General features: G+C 42.6%; 1 protein-coding gene across 2 annotated transcripts in view; it reads left to right on the top strand.

Moving 5' to 3' along the window:
• The first annotated feature begins 22,176 nt into the window (after positions 1-22,176).
• The window catches only part of GCLC (glutamate-cysteine ligase catalytic subunit), a 63,288-nt gene continuing 59,259 nt past the window's right edge, over positions 22,177-26,205 (top strand). The window contains exon 1 of one of the 2 annotated variants that reach the window (XM_050950751.1): positions 22,177-22,454. In XM_050950751.1, coding sequence (XP_050806708.1) covers positions 22,305-22,454 — 150 coding nt within the window. In that variant the 5' untranslated portion in view covers positions 22,177-22,304. The remainder of the gene's footprint in view (positions 22,455-26,205) is intronic. The other variant, XM_050950752.1, reaches the window with a different exon arrangement.

The raw sequence follows: 26,205 nt of genomic DNA on the forward strand, positions 1-26,205 counted from the left end.
GTGCATTTACTTACAGGCGTTTCTTGAGTGCTCATCGCTGTAATTTCTGAGAATGTTTTAAAGTCTTCTCCTGCTGTCCTCACTGATATTCTACTGTAAAGTCTGCGAGCAAAAGGTGTTTCGGGGCAGTTGGTAAACAGTTTTTCTCCACCAACTCCTCAAACCGGATGTGGCCAGATTCAGTGGGCTATTCACTTCCAGCGGTGGCTGCTGCCACAGGAAGAGAACATTTACATTGTACAACTGCAACAGGAAGCATCACACTGGAACCCACTAGGAGACATCTAATCAAGGTGGAGTCGACCCAGTGGAAGACAAGACACTGAACCCAATGGGATCAAAGGCAGACTTTTGAGATATAAGAATACACTCAACGACCTTTACCTGCAGAGACAAGGGAAACCACCGCTTTGGATTGTATGGGGATCTTGGCTAAGAATTAGCCAGCTACTGCTGAGAAAGGTGAGGAAAATACCTTGAACAAAGACTGTTCTTGTTAAGGTAGGTCTTCGCCATTAGAAAGCATATCTCCACCTCTTTTTGTAACCATTTTTATCTTTATTCCTGCTGCTTGGTATCACTTAACCTATGTCCTTTTGTTAATAAGCAGCTGTTAATAAACACCGCAGTGCCATAGACTCATAGACTCATAGACTCTAGGACTGGAAGGGACCTCGAGAGGTCATCGAGTCCAGTCCCCTGCCCTCATGGCAGGACCAAATACTGTCTAGACCATCCCTAAAAGACATTTATCTAACCTACTCTTAAATATCTCCAGAGATGGAGATTCCACAATTTCCCTAGGCAATTTATTCCAGTGTTTAACTACTCTGACAGTTAGGAACTTTTTCCTAATGTCCAACCTAAATCTCCCTTGCTGCAGTTTAAGCCCATTGCTTCTTGTTCTATCATTGGAGGCTAAGGTGAACAAGTTTTCTCCCTCCTCCTGATGACACCCTTTTAGATACCTGAAAACTGCTATCATGTCCCCTCTCAGTCTTCTCTTTTCCAAACTAAACAAACCCAATTCCTTCAGCCTTCCTTCATAGATCATGTTCTCAAGACCTTTAATCATTCTTGTTGCTCTTCTCTGGACTTTCTCCAATTTCTCCACATCTTTCTTGAAATGCAGTGCCCAGAACTGGACACAATACTCCAGTTGAAGCCTAACCATGTTTGAAGGAAGAGGTGTGTTTACCCCAGTGAAGTTCATTAGCTGCAATGTGCTAACTCTTTAAAAGAGCAGCAAACTTAATATCTTCTGTGAATGTACCCTGATAGAAACATCTCTGTGGAGCTTGGGAGCTGGAGTTGACTGACTGTTACCAGCTAGGCAACGTTTGGGCTGGGAGAGGCTTTAGGAGTTTTCTGGTGAGGAAAACAGACTGGTGTGGCATAGGGTTGCCAATTTTGGCTGGCCATATTCCTGGAGGTTTCATCACATGACAAACAATAATTAAAGATTACTCTTTAATTCCTGGAGACTCCAGGACAATCTTGGAGGGTTGGCAACCCTAGGAGGCAGGGAGCTGCTGACACAGTCTAATTCCCAGCAAAGCTGACTCTTGCTGAGGCAGAGAGGTAACACAGTAGCTCACAGCTCTGGGTGTTCCCAGCATGTACACATTGTCATTTCAGCCTTTTTCTTCTTTGGTTGGTTGTTATGTGATTGACAATCTAAACACAAGGGAGCTTATAAGCATTAACAGTCCCCACTGCAAACTATTTTAAAATCTAAACCACAGTAAGACCGTTAAATGGCTAAAGGAGGCAGAACTGCAAAACACAAAAGGCTGTTACATAATGAATTAAACAAACACACAAAGGGAAACAGAACAAATCCAAGCTCTCAGGAAATCTCTATTTCAGACTGTACAGGAAATTCCCTACCATTATAGTTACAACAGCATCTTGCTTTGGAGCTGACCCATATTCAAACACATCAGAACTCTGGGGGCAAGGAGAGGTTCAAAATGGAGTTCCAAATTAGACCTCTCTAACAATCACCAAGTATACAAAACTTGATCCCTCTTCTTATCTCATGCTGTCATTTTCTGATATTATTCTCAAAGGCAGGGAAATTAGTAGTTGCCCCAATTGCTAAATGATCAATTAATCACCTAAATCATGTACCCGGAATTTGATAGCACACCCTGTATGTCTCATCCTAGTAGCAATGGAGATAAGGAGAAAAGAAATACAAACAGTTTATTCAGTGGAATATCCAAGACTCATGTGTTCTCTCCTGACCTGGAAAATTACTAAACTGAGACTGAGAGTTGGAACTGAGAGCCAGAGTACAAATTAGCACAGGAAATCTATCACAGTTGCCCCTTTCTTCTGCATTTTACATCAGCACTCTTTTCATACTGTTTCATTTAAACTCCTTTCTGAAATCTTGCACAAAATAAATTTGCAATATATGTCACAGTACAACTAACCTCTCTCTGTGTGTGTATGATAGAACAAACATAACATTTACTACACAGAAAGATACGCATTCTGTACAAAGCTGCACTAGTATTGTCACAAAGCAGCTAGATGGTTTTCAAGAGTCCAGTCTGGGATTCTAAAGAAGCCATCTCATCCAGGAACTTTCTTCACTACAAGTTTTTATTAACACACAAACAAGGACAAACAAAGGGCCAGATCATGAAGTCAATGCAGCTGAATTCATCCATCACATTGAAAGAGGTGGGTGAATCCATGCATAATTGAGCCTGAAGAGTCCAGTAAACAACAAAGGGCCCATTGACATGAATTGGAGTTTTGCATGAATAGGGATGGCAGAATCAGGCCACAAGTCAATAAAGCCAAAACCCCAAGATATCTCAGGCACCAGGCTGCTTCTTCGTGTCTCTGAAGAGTTGTGAAACTTATGCCAATATGAATTCTCTCTATAATCGAGCGCCAGAAACTTTGCAAGTGTGAAACAAAATGTCACCATAACAATCCAACTTCTGTTAGAGTTTAATTTAATTCCTGTCATATTCAGACCCCTTCCTTTGCATGTTATAGGGACTCTTTTGAAAGTTAACGTATTTATCCCAAATTCAGCCTAAATAAAAAAATCAAACCTAAAATGACATACTTACTAACACCAGATATTGAAATAACTAAAATGAATGATAGAACAATACAGCCAAAATTACAGCAATTTAACAGTTTCCTTGTAGTTCTTCCACTGAGGATTTGGAGTGTGCATGGACTTCTGGGATCTCTCAGAGTCAAGGGGCTTCTGACCTGCCACACAACCTCCTGGAAAGCACAGTTCCTGCAGAAGCCACACTTCCAGGGCCTTTCCGGACTAAAGACACCCCCCGGGAGGGGGCTTACTGCCAACTCTAACAGTGACTTGGGATGGCTTACCCCATTGGCCTGGAGAAGAGAATCTGCCAGACTACTTACCCCTCTCAACTTGCAGAACTGGAACTGCACAGCATTCCTGCAAAATACCTTCTGTGGGATGGTCCAGGGGGGAGGTTATGTTACCTCAGCACTAAGCCTGTAACCCCTCCAGTGAAGGCCCTCTCCTACTCACAGAATCAGAGGGGAGCATGAAGCTTGGTCATAAACATTTATTTCCTACCAATGTACTCTCATTATGAATCATGTTTGATTCTACTCTTTTCACGTGGCATTGACATTAGTGACTCCTATGTTCATTATATTATGAAACAAGTAATAAAATCACAAATCTGAGGTAGAAAAAACAGAAGAGGACAGAATTCTGAGTTGGGATTGAGTCACAAGGCTTACAGTGTTGAATCCAAAGATGACATTAACATCCAAAATCATTGTTTCTCAATTGCCTTGATGCCCCACCACTGTCATCGTGTTACAATACCAGCAATATAAAGGGCTAGGACTAGGGACACAGTGAGGCTACAAAGGCAGAAACCACAATAACGATGGGGGATTTCAACTATCCTCAAATTGACTGGGTATATGTTGTCTCAGGAAGGGTTGCAGATGTAAAATTTCTAGACACGATAAATTACTGCTTTTTGGAGCAGCTAGTCCTGGAACCCACAAGAGGAGAGGTAATTCTGGATTTAGTCCTTTGTGGAGTATGGGATCTGGTCGAAGAGATGAAAATAGCAGAACTGCTCAGAAATAGCGACCACGTTGTAACTAAATTTAACATTCTTGTAGTGAGAAAAATGCCAAAGAAACCCCTCATAGTAGCATTTATCTTTAAGAATGGGAACTACACAAAAATGAGGAAGCTAGTTAAATGGAAATAAAAAGAAACCATTGCAAGGTTGAAATGCCTGCAAACTGCATGAAAACTATTAAAACAATAATAGAGACTCAAACTAAATTTATTACCCCCTCCCCAAAACTAGAGTTCCAAAGATGCCATGATAGCCAAACAACAGAGGGGTGGTTAGAGAAAGAAAGGCATCCTTGAAAAATTGGAAATCAAATCCTACAAGTAAAATAGAAAGGAGCATAAACTCTGACAAGTCAAGTGTAGAAGTATAATTAGACAGGCCAAAAAAGACTTTAAAGAGCAACTAACAAAAGACACAAAAACTAACAGCAATTTTTTAAAGTGCATCAGAAGCAGGAAGCCTGCCAAACAGTTTGTGGGGACACAGGATGATCCAAGTGATAAAGGAGCAGTCCAGGAATACAAGTCCATTGTGGAGAAGCTAAATGAATTCTTTGCATCAGTCTTCATTGCAGATGATATGGGGGAGATCCACACACTCAAGCTATCTGTTTTAGGTGACAAATCGCAGGAATTGTCCCAGATTGAGGTGTCAGTAGAGGAGGTTTTGGAACAAGTTGATAAATTAAACAATAATAAGTCACTGGACCAGATGGTATTCACCAAAGAGTTCTGAATGAACTCATATATGAAATTGCAGAACCACTAATTGTGGTATATAACCTATCACTTGTATCAGTTTCTGTACCAAATGACTGGAGGGTAGCTATTTTAATGCCTATTTTTTAAAAAAGGCTTTAGAGGTAATCCTGGCAATCAGAGACCAGTAAACCTAACTTTAGCACCAGGCAAATTGGCTGAAACTATAGTAAAGAACAGAATTACCTGCCACATAGCTAGACATGGTGTGTTGCGGAAGAGTCAATTACGGCTTTTATAAAGGAAAATCATGTCTTGCCAATCTATTAGGATTCTCTGAAGGTGTTAAGCTTCTGGTCAAGGGTGATCCCGTCAATATAAAGTACTTAGACTTCAGAAAGCCTTTGACTAGGTCCCTCAACAAAGACTCTTGGGAAATTAAGCAGTCACAGGATAAGAGGGAAGGTCTTCTAACAGATTAGTAACTGCTTAAAAGATAGGAAACAAAGAGTAGAAATAAATGGTCAGTTTTCATAATGGAGAAAGGTAAAAAAGGTCCCATAAGGATCTGTACTGGAACCTGTGCTGTTCAACATATTCATTAATGATCTGTAAAAGGGGGTGAACAGTAAGGTGGCAAAATTTGCAGACAAACTTACTCAAGATATTTAAGTCCAAAGCTAACTGCAAAGAGTTACAAAGGGATCTCACTAAACTTGGATGATTGGGCAACAAAATGGCAGATGAAATTCAATGTTAATACGTGCAAAGTAATGCACATAAGAAAAAGTAATCCCAACTACAGGTACAAAATGATTGGGTCTAAATTAGTTGTTACCATTCAAGAAAGAGATCTTGGAGTCATTGTGGATAGTTCTCTTAAAACATCCGCTTAACGTGCATCAGCAGTCAAAAAAGCTAACAGAATGTTAGGAACCATTAGGAAAAGAATAGATAATAAAATAGAAAATATCATAATGCCACTATATAAATTCATGGTACTTCCACACTTTGAGTACCACATGCAGTTCTGGTTGCCCCATCTCAAAAAGAGATATATTTCAATCGGGAAAGGTTCAGAGAAAGGTAACAAAAATGATTAACAGTATGGAACAGCTTCAGAAGGGAAGAGCTTTAAAAGACTGGGACTGTTCAGTTTAGAAAAGAGACTACTAAGTGGAGATATAAAAGAGGTCTATAAATTAATGAATGGTATACAGAAAGTGAATAGTAAAGTGTTACTTACATCCTCATAAATCCAAGATCTAGGGGTCACCTGATGAAATTAATGACAACAGGTTTAAAAAAAAACCTAAAAGGAAGTACTTTTTCTCACAACATATCGTCAATCCTGAGAATTCATTACCAGGGGATGTTGTTAAGGCCAAAAGTCTAACTGGGTTCAAAAAGGAATTAGATAAGTTCATAGAGGATAGGTCATGTGACATTCTATCCCATATTCTTCACAGTAATATTATTATGATATGATTATGACATAATTATAACATATTTTATGCAAGATAAATCATGTGAGATGTGATTGTAAATGTTATGATTTGCTGAATATAATTATCCTATTTGTATGCATGTATCATTTTTGATAAGCTAAACAGATTGCAGCACTTTAAGAGCACTATGTAAGGCATTTTCTCCAGCATTCATATCGTTTTTGTAGCTCTTTTATGCACCCTGTCCAAATTTTCAACATTTTTTAAAATGTTGAAACCAAAATTGAATTACTCTAATATCAGTCTCACCAATATTGCATACAGAAGTAAAATCACCTCCCTAGTCATCCTGTTCACTTATTCCCCTGTTGACATACCAAAGATCACATTGGCCGTGTATAAGAAAAAATGAAGATAATCCCTACCGTAAGAGTTTTCAGTATAAAAGACACAGAGAAGACAAGATAAACTGGGAAACTCTCAGAGGGAATAACTTGGAGGATTCATTTGTTCATTTTATTAGTGGTTAATATCTTATCACAGAAGAAGAGAATATTCAGGAGAGACCAAAATGAGGGGAGAGTATTGCTTGGCAAATTGGGATGGGAAGGACATCCATGAATAGATGGGGACATGTAAAAAGCCATAGATAGGAATAGGAGGAGATGAATAGGGCACTGAGATGGGCATTATTGTCAGTGCAGAGCAATTGAAAAATTCTGAGATGTAATAGTTTAGCAAATTAAATCTTATCCCTTCCTGTAGGAAATGCCAATGAAGATTATAGTTTAAAAAACATAAAGTAAGCTGGTTACAGACATTAGTGGCTGCTGTGTCTAAAAAAGAGCAGGTGCAGACCAGTGTATCTTCTGTCCACACTGAGTGGGGCTGATGATGTGTCTGTGCATACCAGATCTTGCCAGGTATTCATGAAATTCTGTATTGTACTCAGTTACAAGGCAATGGGTGGGTCCCATAAAAAACTAGAAATACAAGTTCTTTGCTGAATGGACATGTTAATTCAAGACAATTATATCAAAAAACCTTCTTACCACTCATCTTGCCCATACATGTAAATGAATTTTATAAACTGAAATGCCTGACTTAACTTTTGTTTGTACCTAGAACAAAACACAAACAAAAAATCACCACAAATCAACAATAGCAACAAAAAAAACGGAGAGTTTTTTTCTTCTAATTCTTCATACCCTTTGGAAAAAACTGAGCCTGATGCTGATCTTACACTAGTGAGAATCAGAAATAACTCTACTGAATTTATTAAGAGTTACAGCAGTGTAGAACTGGCATGAGATCAGAACCAGATCTTCTCTCCAAGGACCTAATCCAAAAACGTCTGAAGTCAACAGCTTCAGTTCAGGCCCTAAGAGACTAAAGGACAAATCCTGCTCTCTGATAAGCACTTGTAACTCCTGTGAATTTCAATCAGATTCGCACACATCTGACCATTGACAGAATTTACTGACTGAAGAACTTATGCACGAGGGTGTGATGATTCAGATTTGCAATAACTGTGACCAGAAAAGGTGATTCTAGGTCATCCCTTCTGTTACTTTTTAAGATCCGCTGATTTCTTAAGATACAAAGATAAAAATTGTCCCTGCTAATTTGAAAATAAATAAAGTTCTTCACCAAAACCTTCTCATTGTTCTTTCCCCAAAATAAAAGATTTGGTACAGGTCAATAATTTGCAAGATTTTCAACATCAAGAAGTGGTATTTTTAGTACAGACCTCAGTGGTGCCTCCTTTCGGATGCCTCTCAAGGGGAGGCATCAACAGTCTTCATCACTGGCCATAATCAGCTATGTTGAATACAGGTTGTGTTGAGTTATAGCCTGATGACAAACAAATTCAAGCAGAAAATTTGACAAATTTGTCCCCTTCATATATTCTGAAATTGTGGAAGCAGGGAAAAGTATATTGTTTCCTAAAATTATTGTGAATCCAGTCTGAATATCTTATTAGAGCACTAAACTGTTTCAGTATGAGCAAAACAATTTGTTTAAGGACAATAATAATTAGACAGGTTTTACTTAATAACCGCCTGCCCTATTGATAGATGGGCAAAGAAAGTAATCTTACTAAACCTATGAAATCAAATCAAATATTAAAATTAGTTACTTAGAAGAAGCCAATATGGAGTTATCTTAAAACAGGCCAATTAATGAATGCTGAGAATCTTAAATCCAATTATACCCCATTAAATTTCAACATTTAAGAAATAAACAAAAGGTTTAAAACATTCCAAGTACCCATGTTTTTTCCCTCCAAGGAGAGGGAGGGTTCACCTTATCGCTAAGTACACACCATACTCTTTGGAGTATCTTGAATAAGGAACATCTTCACTGTCTTTTATAAGACCAGGTCCTTTGTAAAACCTGTTTTTTACAAAGTTTGTTTTCTTGTTTACCTCTTATACATGAGGATTGTCTTTTTGGCCAAGTTGTAACAATTGCAATCTATATCCAAAGACTCGTCCAACACAACGAATGAGCATCATTAACACATTCAAATAGTGGAACAGGAGGAACCCACACTGCAGAATTTCAACGCTGCATTCCTAAGTCGTAACATGGTGTCACGGAGTCACCGGGCAATGCTCTGGAACAACTCCATACGAAGCCAGTCAAGACTTTGGGGGAGCATGCCTCCGCTCTGTGACCATACTGTCTCCAGGGCAAGAATCTAACACAGCTTCGACCTTCCTGGGTCTGACTTTGGAGCATTCAGCATACCTTTCCCACACCGTGCGCTTCCCACAGCGAATCTGCATAGGCGGGAGTCCTGGGGAAGTCAGTGGGCCCTGCACCCCAACTCCGCAGGCAGACGTGACTCTCAGCCAGCCAGTAAAACAGAAGGTTTATTAGACAACAGGAACACAGTCCAAAACAGAGCTTGTAGGTACAGGAAACAGGACCCCTAAGTCAGGTCCATCTTGGGGGCAGGGAGGCCAGGCCCTGGGTCTGGGCCTCCATCTCTTTCCCCAGCCAGCTCCAAACTGAAACCCCCTCCAGCCCCTCCTCTGACCTTTGTCTATTTCCTGGGCCAGGAGGCCACCTGATCTCTTTGTTCTCCAACACCTTCAGTTGGCACCTTTGCAGGGTAGGGGCCCAGGCCATCAGTTGCCAGGAGACAGGGTGTCAGCCATTCTCTGTGCAAACAGCATCACACTGGCCCTCTAAGGCTCTGCAACAATCACACACCCTTATCCCACCACCTAAATACTTAAGAAAGGCATAGGGGAAACTGAGGCACACACACATTATTCAGAGAAAACATTAAGAACATTCCCACTTTGTCACACATAGTGTCATATTAGCAGACCACAGCTCCTTTAAGAGTTTCCTAAGCTTGGACATTTCATATAATTAAATACACAAAGATCAAAGCAGGTTGTTCTCTCTGAATTGTCTAATAGCTTTTAAGGCAGGGCTCAGTGAAATCTCTTATGATCGTGTAACTGACTTCGGTACGTTTCCTAAAATATTTTTATTTTCCGGAATAGACTTTGTTGTGTCTTTTGCTCTGTTTTCACTCTTATACAAACAATTTTATCACACTAAAAAAGGGGTTTTGCCTGCAATGGGAAAATTAAAGCTTTATGAAAACAGACCTTGTTCCTTTTCATTCAAAAGTGATGCTTCTTCATTAGAATAAACATCATTCTCTTTGGAAAGTTTCAGCTTTTAATTTGCTCAACTTTTCAATAAATAATTCCTTTTTAAGTATCAGATTATTAGGCCTTTAATTTGATTTCATTTTAAAAATTGACTATTTTATGCTATGCTATATTTTAAAATGTTTTGTAGAACTATTTAATACTGTGCTAAAATTGGTCACTCATGAAGAAACTCTAAGCATAAGACGAAGTGGGCACAATTTAGCAACATAAATTTAGATAAGGAGTGGGAGGTGTTTCCTGGAGATCTGAATTAATCCTAGTATTTAGTATTAAAAATCATCTAAGTAACCATTTGGAGTACCAAACTTAGTTTTTCTTCTACATAACAAAGAATATTTTGTAGCTAAGTCTAAACAATAGAAGAATAAGTAAATGCAGGGTAACTGCATCTGTAACCCCAACTCCATTGTTCACTCCAGCAGTGCCCAGTCTGGCCTCAGGTCTACAGATATCAAGGTCTCTGCACAAGAATGCCTTGTACCGCTCTCTTCTGAATGTGTTTTTTAACACTGCACAGGCCCTGCCTTACACAGTGATATTCCCCAGCAAGCCAGCCAGTCTGCCAAATGGCCAGCGCCTGTGCTACTTTCTCTCCGGGGGCTAAGAACAGGGTCTTGCCAGCAGTTACAAGTTATCACACAGCTCTGTCTAAGCAAGCACATTTATTCATAAGGTAAAAAAATTACAGAGAAAATATAGGAAAAAAAATCCTATACATGTGCTAAATACTTACCAAAGGTCACCCCTCAGTCTTATGGGACCCTAATAGGGCAAAATCTTTTTAACCCTTCTGCAGGGGCTGCAGACCTCCTTGGACAGGTCCTGTCTATTTGCTGGATCAGAAAGAAGGCCATGAGTCAGTTCAGTTTTTACACTAAAATCCCTTCCTTTGTTCCCTAGTCTCTGAAAATCCAGCCTGACCCAATATGTGCAAACCAGGGGATGGAACTTCTCTGGAGTTGTTTAAGATGAGGGACTCATCTTAATTACCTCCTACTGGTTTTTAGTGCCTGTAGGAGCTGTGGTAAGCCTCCCCCATGTAATATAATGGTCCTCAAAGATACTGCATGGGGTTGCAATATCTATCACAGCTAATTCTAAACAAATAGAGGAACAGGTAAATGCAATACATAATTAATAACACTAGTTGGCTCTCCAGTATGAAGCAGAAAAAATAAAGATGGTGATATATAAGTAATTTGGGGGTTAGACAGAAGCACAGAAGTCTCAGGTATGTGTCACGTTTACACGGGTCTCTTCTATTACTTTTACTGTTTCTAGGGCAGTGGTGCCCAAATTTTTCCTGATGTGCCCGCTGCCCCCACGTAATGGAATATCTCCACACCTCCCTTCCTCTCATTACTGCACAGTTGGCTCAGCAGAGGAGATTGGATTCAAGGTGGAGCTGGGAGCTGAACTGGGGATAGAAGAAGAGCAGGGGCTAGAAGTGCAGCTGGCCTGGGGATGGAGAGGGAATGAAGGCAGAGCTGGGTTGGGGACAAAGTAGAGCTGGGCTGGAGGCAGAGCAGGGGGTGGAGCTGGACTAGGGGCAGAGCGGCACTGGGTGGCACTCCCTCCCTGTCCCCAGTGGGAGCTGGCTTGGGCCCCGCAGCACACCCACTCTGCACGTGCCTTTGTGCCCCCTAAGGGGGCACAGCCCATATATTGGGGACCACTGTTCAAGGTGCATGAACCACACACTACCAAGACAGAAAAAAAGAAGTGCTAACTCCTCCCCTTTGGGAGATATAAATAAACCTCATGTCAGAGCCCTCCTTATACATTCAAGACACCTTCTTCTACTGCTTTTTATAATTTGCATGGGCACTCTGTAGTTCAGGCCTGCACAACATATGGCCCGCTGGCAGCCCAGAGCCCTTTGACTCCCTGGGAGTCAAAGGGCTCTGGGCTGCCTGCAGCGGCAGGGAGCCCAGAGCCCTTTGAATCTCAGCCGTGGCTGGGATTCAAAGGGCTCTGGGCTGCCCGCAGCGGGGGGAGCCCAGAGCCCTTTAAATCCCAGCCGCGGCTGGGAGTCAAAGGCTCTGGGCTGCCTGCAGAGCACCTTGTGCATGGGATTTAGAATCCCACCCCCATGCGGGCTGCAGCGGCGGGGAGCCCAGAGCCCTTTGAATCTCGGCCGCGGCTCCAGCGGATGAGCTGGGCTGGGATTTAAAGGGCTCGGGCTCCCCTCAGTGGCAGGAGCTCTGGGCCCTTTAAATCCCTGCCCCAGCCCCGGAAAGCTCCAGGTTCCCCCAGCCACTGGAGCCCCGGGCCCTTTAATTTGCCCCTGAGGGCTCCCAGCCACCTCTTCTACTGGGAGCCCCTGGTTGATTTAAAATCAAGAATCACCTCCCCACCCTCAACCTTCCTTTTTGGCCCACAGCAGTTTTGGTGGGGCAGAGCTGGGGAAGGATGGTTTGTTTCTGCAGGGCTGGGTGGTGCTGGGGCGGGGTGTTTTCGCGGGGCCGGGAGGTGCTGGGGGGGGTGTTTCCGTGGGACTGGGGGTTTTTGGCCCTCAGCTGTTTTCTTTGGAGTAATGTGGCCCTCACTGCTTTACGAGTTGTGAAGGCCTGCTGTAGTTTAATGAGCTCCAGGTGCCACTTAGAACTTCTCTGTCTGGTTTTAAACTTCTGCAGAGTTGACAAGGAAAATGGAAGTCTCAGTTTACCAGAATGATCCCTGAACCAAGAAGAGTAGCAAATCTATTGATACAACATAATCCTTATAGAAACCTGCTTGAAAAATGTGTTACAATAACAAGAGGGGGAAAACAAAGATAGATGACTTCTTTCAGCCTTATACTTGGTCATATCTTTTTCTAGGCATCTCAACAGCACTACCTCAGTAGATAGTGCATCTGTACAGGAAATTTGTGAAATAAATAACAGAAAGACAGATCTGCTGAAAACTATTTGATCTCACTGGAGAAAAAGTGTAGAGGAACTCAGATAAGTTGAAAGTACCTGAGAACCTGGCATGCACCTTTGAAAACTACACCAAAACAATAGCAGGGAAGTTAAGAAACTGGAATAAAACACATTAAGCAATTAAAAAAATTAATTGTGATTAATTGCACTGTTAAAAATACCATTATTTAAATGTTTTTGAATGTTTTCTACATTTTCAAATATATTGATTTCAGTTATACCACAGAATACAAAGTGTACAGTGCTCACTTTATATTTATTTTTATTACAAACATTTGCACTGTAAAAAACAAAAGAAATAGTATTTTTCAATTCACCTAATATAAGTACTATAGTGCAATCCTTCATCATGACAGTTAAACTTATAAGTATAGAACTATGTGCAAAGAAAAAAAACTGCGTTAAAAAAACAATGTAAAACTTTAGAGCCTACAAGTCCACTCAGTCCTATTTCTTGTCCAGCCAATCGCTCAGACAAACAAGTTTGTTTACATTTGCAGGAGATAATGTTGCCCACTTCTTGTTCACAACGTCACCTGAAAGTGAAAACAGGTGTTCTCATAGCACTGTTGTAGATGGCGTTGCAAGATATTTACATGTCAGATGCGCCAAGGATTCGTATGTCCCTTCATGCTTCAACTACCATTCCAGAGGACATGCATCCATGCTGATGACAGGTTCTGCTCAGTAACAATCCAAAGCAGTGTGGACCAACGTGTGTTCATTTTCATCATCTGAGTCAGATGCCACCAGCAGAAGGTTGATTTTCTTTTTCTGCTGGTTCGGGTTCTGTACTTTCTGCGTCAGAGTGTTGCTCTCTTAATACTTCTGAAAGTATGCTCCACACATTATCCGTCTCAGATTTTGGAAGGCACTTCAGATTCTTATACCTTGGGTCGAGTGTTGGAGCTACCTTTAGAAATCTAACATTGGTATCTTCTTTGCGTTTTGTCAAATCCGCAGCGAAAGCATTCTTAAAAAGAACATGTGCTGAGTCATCAGTCAAGGCTATTATAAAATGAAATATAGGGCAGAATGCGGGTAAAATAGAGTCGGAGACATACAATTCTCCCCCAACTTGTTCAGTCACAAATTTAATTAACATATTTTTTTAATGAGCGTCTTTAACATGGAAGCATGGTCTCTGGAATGTTGGCCAAAGCATGAAGGGGCATAAAAATGTTTAGCATATCTGGCACTTAAATACCCTGCAATGGTGGCTACAAAAGTTCCATGCAAACTCCTGTTCTCACTTTTAGTTGATGCTGCAAATAAGAAGTGGGCAGCATTATCTCCCGTAAATGTAAACAAAGGTGTTTGTCTTAAAGATTGGCTGAATAAGAAGTAGGACTGAATGGACTTGTAGGCTGTAAAGTTTTGCATTGTTTTGTTTTGTTATGTAACAAAAAAAACTCTACATTTGTAAGTTGCACTTTCACGATAAAGAGATTGCACTACAGCACTTGTACAAGGTGAATTGAAAAATACTGTCTTTTGTTTATCATTTTTACAGTGCAACTATTTGTAATAAAAATAGTATAAAGTGAGCAGTTTACACTTTGTATTCTGTTGTAATTGAAATCAATATATTTGAAAATGAAGAAAAAATCAAAAATATTTAATAAATTTCAATTGGTATTCTGTTGTTTAACAATGCAATTAAAACTGCAATAATTTTTTTTAATCATGATTAATTTTTGAGTTAATCATGTGAGTTAACTGCGATCAATTGACAGCCCTATTAAAAATCTTTGCTAAGTGAAAGAGCAGAAATACTGGAGAAAGTGAAGAGATATAAACAGGTTTGCAAAGCAGATGACAAAAAATGAGTAAGGCAAAGTACTTTATACCTCATTCCTAAGGAAATTAGCTTGTTTACAAGATTACACAGCATTTACCATGCTATTTTTTTTTTACAGAGCTTTAGGAAAAGCAGGGGTTTATAAGAGAAGGGCTTATATGCATTAGGACAGTATTGCTGGAGTTGTTGGGGTTAGTAGAGTATTTTAATTGTGGTGCAGCCCATTCTTGGATAAATTGTGTTGCTGGATACTTGATTAACTGAACTATATTGACAAAAGTGTATAATAGTGTTTCTTACATATGTAAGCAAGGTCTCAATGAATGCTTCCCTGACAGCTAGCTGGGAGGGGAAGAGACTATGGGTGTGTCTATGTAAATAGTTTGCTCCTGCTCTGTTTATATATTCATCATTTACAGCTGTATCAAAGGATCAACTTTGGCTGGTGTAGGGTACAAATGGCCTGTGTACTGAATGCAGGAGTAGTGCAATATGGTTACCAATGTTCTAATTATTATAGGAATATAGGAAAGCCGGACTGTGCTTAACCTGTCCCAAATGAGGGAGGGGCACCCTCACTTGAAAAAGCCTCATTAAGCAGGGCCTAGGAAAGTCAGAGCCCTGTGGACAATAATGAAGAGGGGGTACAGAAGTTGTATAACCTATTCTCCAGGGGTATTTTCTAGACTGGCTTAATATGTTCTTCCCCACTGTTTAAAAAAATAGTACTAAACAGGCTTTATTAGGAGCCATATTTGTTACTTTAGCTGTTTAATGAGAGCTGAAACAACTTCTTGCAGAACTGTGTTTCTGCTTTGTCTGCTAAGAACTAAAATTATTGGGAAGTGTAATTACTTGAGATAGGGCAGTGTTTCTGTTTAGCCTGGAAAAGAGCTGAAAAATCACAGAGAAACTAATGTGCAGTGGTCACAGCAGAAATGTAGAAGATGACTGGCAGTCAGCTGGCAAGTGAGTACCTTGCAGGGTGGCGGTGAAGAGGTGTGATGAGCTGCCACCAGGTGGTGGTAGAGAGGCATGATGAGTAGCCAACAGGGTGGCTGGTGGAGCGGCACAGTGAGTGGTCAGCGAAGCAAGTAAAATACCTCTTTACCCCTCACCTAGGGTGGAAGGTGAACTCTGCAGATGCATGTCTGAACTCTGGGTCTGCACTGACCAAGGACAGCAACTATGAGTGGCATGCAGAGAAAGGCCAGGCATGTGAAAGGGACTTTTGGGTTGCTGGTCTGAAGAATCTGAGGGGGAAAGGGCACTGCCCATCCTACTTGGGGGTGGGTCTTTTACTCACGGTTTATGTTTATGAACACTGTTTGCAGTGTTTTCCCAAATTAACTCCAAGTTCTTTCCCTCCTTTTATTAAAAGTTTCTTTTCTACACTGGGACTTTGTGCTTACAAGTGGGGAAGTATTGCCTCTCAGAGGCGCCCAGAGGTGGTGTGTAATTTTCTCAAGTTACTGGATGGGCGCTCAAGACGGTTCTGTGTTGTATCGATGGAAAGGAAACCCTAGATATTGAACCCAGCCCTGGTTGCTGCTGGCTTCACCTGGCAGAAGGGTTACACATAATCTGAGGTATCTAGAGCCTTGAATAGGCTCTAGATCAGGGGTCAGCAACCTTTCAGACGTGGTGTGCCGAGTCTTCATTTATTCACTCTAATTTAAGGTTTCATGTGCCAGTAATACATTGTAATGTTTTTAGAAGGTCTCTTTCTATATGTCTATACTAGATAACTAAACTATTGTTGTATGTAAAGTAAATAAGGTTTTTTAAATGTTTAAGAAGCTTCATTTAAAATTAAATTAAAATGCAGAGCCACCCAAACCGGTGACCAGGACCCTGGCAGTGTGAGTGCCACTGAAAGTCAGCTCTTATGCTGCCTTTGGTACGCGTGCCATAGGTTGCCTACCTCTGCTTTAGATAATCCAAATTAAATAATATATTTAAACATGTTATTTAACATCCTGTTTGGTACAAGTTTATAATTGTTATTTTTTTACTGATGTAGATTAAGTTGTCAGGTAAAAAAAACACTGTCAAGATAAAACACGTTATAGCGAAACCAGCAGTAACCACTATAATTAAGGTTACTTAACGATTTCTGTTATCATGCTCTATTTTCAGTTGCTCATAACTTTCTCAAAAATTGTCTTTTAGGCTTAAATTTTCCCTGCTTAAGCTCTACCTGAAGGTGATTTCTTTGTTGTTCTTATTAAAAGTCTGAAGAAAAACAGTTCAGTTAGTTCTGAGTATGAGAGTGGAGAAAAAACCACCTTTTTCTTTTCTTTTTTTTTTTAAACTAAAGTCCAGCAACCTTATTTTGCACACTCATGCAGACATAAGAAAATTGAAATTTGGCATATTTTATATGATCTCTGCTCCTTCTACTGTGTTGCTACGTTTGATTAATTATAAGTATACTATGTATTCCCAACAACATACATCACTAAGAACAGCATTCCTGAGCAGACAAGATTTTTTTTTTAATGCAAAGTGCTATTTGGCATTTTGTATCCTTCTGACTGATCATTAATGTTATTTTTTCCCCTGGGATTCAAGATTTCATTTTCAGAATCTGTCTCTCTCAGCATTTATACCATAGTCATCTTTGTAGTATTTGAATACAATTACCACTCATCTGCACTTGTATGTATGCTTTACACTACTTGTAGTATGGTCAACTTAAGAAGTGGTACATTATTTATAATGGAAAACCAAGAAGTTTTCCCTCATAACTGGCAAAAGAGATAGAGACATAAACTACCTTTATGCTTAGCATAATAGTAGTTAAAAGCAACCGCTTTTGATCAGGTGTCTGTGGGCTATAAATCGAGGCGTTTTGACAGTATTTGAGTTGCCTCTTCCGTCTAGGAAACTGTAGGCATCGAAGTAAACTAGCCATCCCATGTCTAACACCATTCCATACAGAAGTGTTAAATTGTGTGTATTATTTTAAAACTCACAAGAATATTTTATCTTAAATAATTGCCTTTATTTCCAGAACATTTAATCTAAAATAAAAGGAAAAATCTCCGACACCCACCAAACACCATAGGCGATTTTACTGTGTATTTACCTTGTGCTTTCTGAGCCTTTCAGATACACTATGGACACTTTTTCAAATTTTACTCTGCAACAATAAGGACTAGAAACTTTTTAAAAAAATAAAATCTGAGATTGTGATATATTCACGTGTTCCCAGGATTTGGAGCATTAAGAAAAACACCAAATATCATGAGATTCGATAAAATTGTGAGTTGGCAAAACTGCGCTGAGCTACTACAATGATGCATGTTGCTCTGAAACCCTGATAAAATAGGTAGATATACTGTGTTTTACTTGTCTCTCAAGTAGTAGCACACATTTGTTGTTGGGGTTCACACCTATTCAGGAAAATATCAGAGTTTTAAAATATTAAGTATTTGTGTGCTTGCTGATTACAGATACTACAGCTTCACTACTAAAAAAGAGTGTGTTTTTATAATGAGATAGTTAGCTGTCTCACTGTAAAATTGTAGTGGAGTCAAGGCACAGGAGCCCAGATCCAGAATGGTATTCACGTGCCTCGCCCCCAGTTTTAGGCTCCACTGTGATCCACAAAACTCCTGCTTGGCTGCTACCTAACCCTGTAGATACCTAAATTCCCTTAATGCCTAAATTTTTCAGTATGAGTTCCCTAGACACCTAAGTTTCTGCCTCTGAGCATGAGCATTGCTGCCCCAATCAAGGGACACATACCTTGTGCCTAAGCCCCCTGGTGATGCATGAACTGGAAGAAGATAAGAGGTCATCTACCTAACTTTTGTGCTCAAAGACCACCTACTAGTTTGCATTCCATTCAAAATCTGGGTGGTGTAGGGTCTCCTTTATAAATTTTAGTCTTGTATTTAGCACAATAACCTGGGATGTGAGAAACCCAAGAGTCAGTTCCCCTCATCTCAGACAGCAGGGGAGAAAGGATTTGAACAGGGGACCTCCTTCACCTTTGAGAAGCAGGCTCTAACTACAGAACTATCGGATAGTTTGGTGTAAGACTTACTTAGGCTACATCTACACTACAGGATAAATTCGAATTAGCTTAAACCGATTTTATAAAACAGATATTATAAAGTCGATTGTGTGCGTCCACACTCGGCACATTAATTCGATGGTGTGCGTCCATGGTCCGAGGCTAACGTCGATTTCTGGAGCGGTGCACTGTGGGTAGCTACTGTAAAATAATGAGGCCAATAACGTCGACTTGCGTCCACACTAACCCTAATCCAATATAGTAATATCGATTTTAGCATTACTCCTCTCGTTTTGTAGGAGTAGAGAAATCGATTTAAAGAGCCCTTTAAATCGATATAAAGAGCAGTGTAGTGTGGACGGGTGCAGCGTTAAATCGATTTAACACTGTTAAAATCGGTTTAACAGTGTAGTGTAGACCAGGCCCTAGTCTTTCCAGTTGAAGCTGTTCCTCACATCCCAGGTGAATGCTTGAACCACTGGCCTAAAAGGCTAAGGTGAGCATCATCTTCTCTGGTGGCCATTTTGTGTGGATGGAGGGAAGCACCACCTCCTCCTCCATCTGTTTGGTGTGGAGAGAGGCAGATGCCTAACCCATTCTTAAAAGAAAGGACTTAGGTACCTAAACTGCCTGACTCCAAAAGAGGAGTTCCCAGATGTGGCTCACAAGCAGTTACAGGTGCCTGCGTGCAGCCCATCTTCGAGCACCTCTGTGAGAGGTGTGGGGCTTAGCATAAACCCTCTCTTCAACATCTTCATTGGCCAATTTAGGCAGGTCCTAGCCCAGTGGTTCTTAACTAGGAGTCTGTGAGCAGGTTTTGGGGGGAAGCACCAAGCAGGGCAGAAAGTTGAAGGCCCACCACATGGGCTGAAGCTCAGGGCTCTGAGCCCTGCCACCTGGGGCTGAAGCCAAAGCCTGAACAATGTAGCTTAATGGGAGCCCCTGTGGCATGGGGTCCTGGGCAATTGCCCTGCTTGCTACCCCCTAATGCCAGCTCTGGCTTTTATATGCAGAAAACCCAGTAACTGTGGCACAGGCTGGCTGTGGAGTTTTTATAGCATGGCGGAGCTCAGAAAGGTAAAGATTGAGAACCATCTCTCCTAGCCTACTCTGCTGGCTGTTATGGATTGTATTTTTAGGTGCCTCTCTCCCCATTCATTGTATAAGGAGCTACATACCTTATTCAGGCTTTATGGAGTTCAGTGGCATGCCTTTGATTTTTCTATGTGACTAAAAGTTAGGCATTGCAATACCTAAGTCCCTTTGGAGATCCAGGCCTGGTAGTTTTTAGCTTGATGAAGCTAGCTAAGATTACCGTTATAACCTCCAGCTGGGGTTGATCTTGACTCAGGGCCAACCCTACCCATATGCAAAGTACTCAGCTGCGTGCTCCTCCAGCCTCTGCTCTGCCCTGCCCTTTCCAACTCCTGCTCCACCCCACCTCTTCCAAAGCCATGACACTGATCTGCCCCCACCCCACCTCTTCCCACCCCTGCTCTGCTCCAGCCCCATTTCCGCAGCAAGGGTTGGGTGCCCTGCACTCACTAGGTGGCTGCCACCCAAGGCTAGAAGCCAGGGGAGCAGAGTGGAGCGGGTTGGGGCTAGGTCACTCCACTTCCCGAAGCCCTGGAGTGCAGAGTTGGGCTGCCCTGCAATCACCGGGCGGCAGGAAGTGGAGCAACCCGGCCTCAACCTGCTCTGCTCTGCTCTGCCCTGCCCTGCTGGTGCGTGCTTGGGGGGTGGTTTCCCCTCTGTCCCCCAAGCTTGCTCCTGCCACCCCTGAAGAGGCTGGGGGGGCTGCGTAGGGCACCAAAATGGCTAGGGATGGCCCTGTCTTGACTAGCTCTGCTGAGGTAACATACTTCACTGGGACATGGTAGTAGTTTGCCACTGTAAGCAGGTACATAGTATAAAGAGTAATGAAGCCCTTTACATTAACTGTACTACTCTGGACTCCATTGCAAATAATGTGAAGCAAAGAATTATTGTAAAACCAAACAATATGCAAAGATGGGACACACTTAAGTATAAATTCTTATTTCTCCATAAATAGTTTGAGTTCCTGCTTAATTACATGCTTCACTCAGATTACGTTTTCCCAAAAGAATTAAAAAATACTGACAGAAGTGGATTGTACCTATATACCCATACACCATTCAGCTGTCTGACCAGAGTAGGGGTTAAACAGACAGTGTGATTAAACATGTCTCTTTATGCCACGCAAGCCACTTGAAAGCTGCCTGGAAACCTTCTTCACTAGTTCTTTTGCACATACACACTGTACTCCAGTGATACTCAGACTGAGGCTCATGAGCTGCAAGTGGTGGCACTTGAGGTCTTTGCAGCATATATTAAATCACTTGATTTCATATTAACCAATCTAAGCTATGAACCAAACAGGAAGCTGTGACTGTTACTAACCAATTAAGCTATCAGTTTGTACAAAGTTATTAAAGTATTTGCTCTGAGAATTTTATGTATAAACAAACCAAATAGTTCCCGTCATACTGTTTAACCAGGAGTAGTACCCAGGGCTGGCTCCAGCTATTTTGCAGCCCCAAGTGGCCAAAAAAAAAAAAAAAAAGTGCTGTGATCGACGGTACTTTGGCAGCAGCTCTACCACGCCGCTTCATTCTTAGATGGCAGGTCCTTCCCTCTGAGAGGGACCCGCCGCCGAATTGCCGGACATGCCACCCCTTTCCGTTAGCCGCCCTTGTGCCGGAACTGGTAGCACCATAGAGTAGATGAAACAAAGAATTCACACTACTTGTGGCTCTTTTGGGTACCGACCCCAATTCGGCTTCTAAACCACTGGGTAGCACTGCTGTAATCCATTTCACGTGTGAGCCTTTAGCATGTGCTAGCTCAGGGAGTCTCTTTATTTAAAACTATTTTAATAGGATTTCTGCCCCAGAGGGCTGGTGGGTGCCATACACTAGCTGGGATCACTAGCAAGTGATTAAGATCAGTGCGGGGCCGACCGGACCCACGGTGTGTGGACGCTGGAGACCGCTGGTACAATCGGTGAAGCTTAAGAAACCCGTCTTTCCCAAGGGAAGAGACGCTACTTCGGAAAAGCCCCCGCCCCAGTGACCGCAGATGGGGACGCCCGAGCCCAGCGGGCTCCCGAGCAATCCGCCGGAGCAGGCGGACTTCAGAGCCGCCCTTTCCTGGCAAGCGCGTCCGCCACGTGCAGGGCTGCACAGCGGGGCTCGGGCTGCGAGGCGGGGGCGCCCTGCCCCAGACGCGGGCGCAGGAAGTTCCCGGGCGGCAGGGCTCCGCCTCCAGCCTGGGTCCCCTCAGCCCGGGGGCGGTAGGTGTCCGCCGGGCCCTCCCCGTGGGGTGACGGGCGGCCCAGAGGCGGGGCGCGGGGAGGGCCCGGCGGAAAGTGCTGAGTCACGGCCTGACGCGAGCCGCCGCCCGCCCCCGTCACGTGCTACGCCGGGACAAGGCTCCTGCCGCCGTTGCCGCGCACTGCGTCCGAGCCGCCGCTTCCGTCTCCCTGGGAGCACCTGCCGCTCCGAGAGCCCAGGGCCACCCGCGCCCCCCTGCCCTGTCCCGCTCGGCTCGGCTGCGGAGGCCTCGGCATGGGGCTGCTGTCGCAGGGCTCCCCGCTGAGCTGGGAGGAGACGCAGCGGCACGCGGAGCACGTGCGCAGACACGGCATCCTGCAGTTCCTGCACATCTACCGCGCCGTGGCCGAGCGCCACAAGGACGTTCTCAAATGGGGGGACGAGGTGAGCGGCGGGCGGCGGGGGGGGCCGCCTCTCTGCCTGTCAGCTGCTCTCCCGGGAGCCGTGTGGGCTCCGGCCGGGAGCGGCTCGCCCCCTGGGGGCAGGGCGGGTACAGACCTGGCGGGCGGAGGGCCAGGTTGCTGCCCTTGGTGTCTACAGCCCCGGGGGCCGGCAGGCAGCGGTCGCCGCACGCCCGGCGCCTTTGATTTCGCTGCGTGTTTCGTGTGTGTCCCGCTTCCTTCCCCGGGGGTGGAGGCGGCTTCGGAGTTCCAGCCCCGGGGCTGCCGGCCGGGAGCGGGAGGCGGGGGTGCGGAGCAGCGTGGGGCTAATGCGGGGTGGCGGGGAGGTAACTCTCCATCGCTGTTTTAATGGCCTCCCCCTGCAGTGTGCGCTCCGGGCCAGAGTGATGTTTAAACGCTTTCCCGGGGCATCTCTAGACGTGTGGTACTTGGGGCGCTGCTACCTCACAGCAACTGCCGTGGGTTGCCTTTTTAAAGCCAAAAAATGTTGTGCACCGTTCGGCTTTAAAAAACGAGTCTTAAAAACCTAAACTCATATTAAGCCTCTGACTTAATTGTCAGGAGTGGATAATTGTAAGGGGGGAGTTGGTCAGCGCCTAGGAGATTAACTTCAGTGTTAGGTTCCTGGAGACCATCTGGTCAGAATTTTTCCTTTGGGTCTTAGCTTCTGAGCGTGAGATTGATGGAACACCACCACTCTTCAAGATTTCTTTTAAAGCAGGGGTAGGCAACCTACGGCACACATGCCAAAGGCAGCACGGGAACTGATTTTCAGTGGTACTCACACTGCCTGAGTCCTGGCCACCAGTCCAGGGGGGCTCTGCATTTTAATTAAATTTTAAATGAAGCTTCTTAAACATTTTAAAAACCTTATTTACTTACAACAATAGTTCATATATTATAGACTTATGAAAAGAGATTTTCTAAAAACATTAAAATGTATGACTGGCGCACACAACCTTAAATCAGAGTGAATAAATGAAGACTTGGCACACCACTTCTGAAAGGTTGCTGACCCCTGTTTTAAAGTCTTGAGTGCACTAGTGGCAGAGGTAGAATGAGTGTCATTTTCCCTACCATATGGGTCATGGTGAACCACCCCAATTTGCCCCTGCAGACACTGTTAGATGCTTTTCTGTATAGGTTCTGTTCTATCATCTGTTTTGTACTCCGGTAGTTAAACCACACTCATGCTCAGATACTATGAGCATCTTCCAGTCGTTCATTAAGCAAGGTGATGTTTATTCTCACATCCCCGCCCATGTACCAAGAAGTGTTTTGGTAGGTTTTTTTTGTTCTTAAATACACCTGTTTCTATGTATTTATAAAGTCAGAGAAGTGCTCCTTGTACTTGGAGTGGAAGATGGTGAGGTTTGTGATAGTTCTCAGTTCCTGGAGGAGTTAATTCCACAGCCTTGGACCAGCGTTTGAGAAATTTATATCTCTTGCACAGACACTTAACTCTTATTACTTAAGTCAAGGCTTCCCTGCCCCACGGTGGGATCTAGGATGCCACCATTCTGTCAAAAAATGTTAAGGAAGAGCTAGCAGGTCACAGCTTGAACCATAGTACAAATATTTGGTCTCATTATCTGTAGTTATTGAGTAGTACATCTCCATAAGAGGTAACCCCAGGAGACCTGGACATCCCAGTGGAAGCAAGATAGACAAGGGATTCTTGCATTGCACCTCAAGCTTTTTTGCTAGATCTCTGTCAAACCAGAGAGATCCAGTCTGCTATTAGGAATAGATTTTCAAAGCACAGTAACCATGGGTATAATCCATCCTGGGAAGGACTCCATTATGAACGAATTTTGTTTTTAATGGCTTATAAATGCTCTGGAGGTTAGGGCAGCCCTGTGCACACTGGCAGTTGTCAGAGATCTTGTATCCAAAAAGGTGGTCATGGGGCAAGTGCACTCTTGGGCCACCATGTTTTATGTAAACAATCCAGGAAGGCTTTTGATTGTACCTCCTTTGGGAAGTCCTGTAAGCATGAGAATGAGCTCTTGAGCCCCTTGAAGATAGCTGGGCAAAGAGACTGCCCTCTCTGCTGAGGGAATGTAAGGGTCTCCTTTTCTCCGCTCTTGGTTGTAGCCCTTCTTAATGTTCTTTCTCTGATGACCAGACAGAAGCTGCCAGTTCTGGCCTGGAAAGAGAGCACCACTGTGAACAGACTGTCCATGTTTCAGAGTAGCAGCCTGTTAGTCTGTATCCGTAAAAAGAACAGGAGTACTTGTGGCACCTTAGAGACTGACAAATTTATTTTAGCATAAGCTTTTGTGGGCTACAGCCCACTTCTTTGGATGCAACTGTCCATGATTGGCAGAGCAGACCTCACGCCTTTTTAGTATGAAAGTTAAATTTATTTTTTTTTAGGTTTTCTGTTACATCTTTTTTTTAGGTTTTCCTTTCTCCCCCCCCAACCCTCCCCCCCCAGTCTTAAATTAGCTTTTCTTTCTGGCAGTTTCCTCTACCATCAGAAGAACTGACTGGAGCTATCTGAGGGCAACTTTTATACTTGGCAGATGCAATGCATGATGTCCAGTAGTGGGAATGGCTTGCCCTCTGCTTGGCTGCTGATGTTCTCAAGGGTCAAAATCTTAAGATCTAGGGGAGTTCTACCAACTTAATGCTAAAGAGCTAAAATGTAGGCCCGAGAAGGCTGTATAGGCCTTCAGGGAAGCAGAATTATAGGCAACAAACTTTCCCTCTTTCTGGTTGTACTGACCTGTTGCCCCAGATGTAGTAATATAGATTTGTGTACTGTATTATGTTGTGCCTTTCAGAGAGCAGGTTAATACCTGTGACTTCTTTAAAAATGTTTTTATAGAGCAAGCAGGAGTTATCTCAACTCAATCAGAAAAGATTATTCATTATTTCATTGCTGTTATTTGTTTACCGTTGCTACATAATGCAGTGACATCTACTATTTTACTTGGCAGAGTACTATCAATCAATGTATGTTAAGATAGTTCTGTCTTGACATATTGTAAGCTGGGTCTTAAGGGCTCAAAAAGGCATTGGAATCTGTCAAACATTAGTTGGTGAAATTTGTGATTTGAATTTATGGTTCTGTGCACACACAGAACAGTAACTTATTTTGCTTCCATATTTTTTTCAGCTTGTAAAACAGTTAATTTGTATTAGACACTGACTAGTTGAAAAATAAATTTGATTTTTAGATTTCTCTGATCAAATAGCCAAGATTGTGGAAGGCTTTGTGGCATCTTATGTTGAACTCAGAAGAATTAACCCTGTTTTAAACTTAACAAAAGAAAGTGCTGTGGACTTGGACCCTGTATACCAAATTATAGCTTGAAAAATGTTTTTATTGCCTTGGCTGTAAACCCTTAAAGATAGGAATTAATAATGGCGATGACAACTCTCACTTAACTGTAGTGATACAGTCAGGGCTGCTGTAATAAAACTGTTATAAAATACATTTCTGAGATACAGTTGAGTAATAGCTTTCTTTCTTTTTCTCTTTTCCTTTAAAAATAAAAAATACTATCAAAGATATACTTGCCTGCCCGGCTCTATGTCTGGAACAGTGAGGTCATTACCTGCAGATCCTATCTGTTCTTGTCCACAGGCAGATAGAAATATTTAAGATGCCTTCTCCCTTCATCTCCAAAATTCCTTTTCACAAAGTGGAGTCACTGTTTGCTTGTGAATGCAGAGAGAACCTGTAGCCTGGGGTTGTAGAGTTGTCCAACATCTTGTCCTTTCTA

Source organism: Gopherus flavomarginatus, chromosome 4, assembly GCF_025201925.1.
Source record: "Gopherus flavomarginatus isolate rGopFla2 chromosome 4, rGopFla2.mat.asm, whole genome shotgun sequence".
Classification (NCBI taxonomy): Eukaryota; Metazoa; Chordata; order Testudines; family Testudinidae; genus Gopherus; species Gopherus flavomarginatus.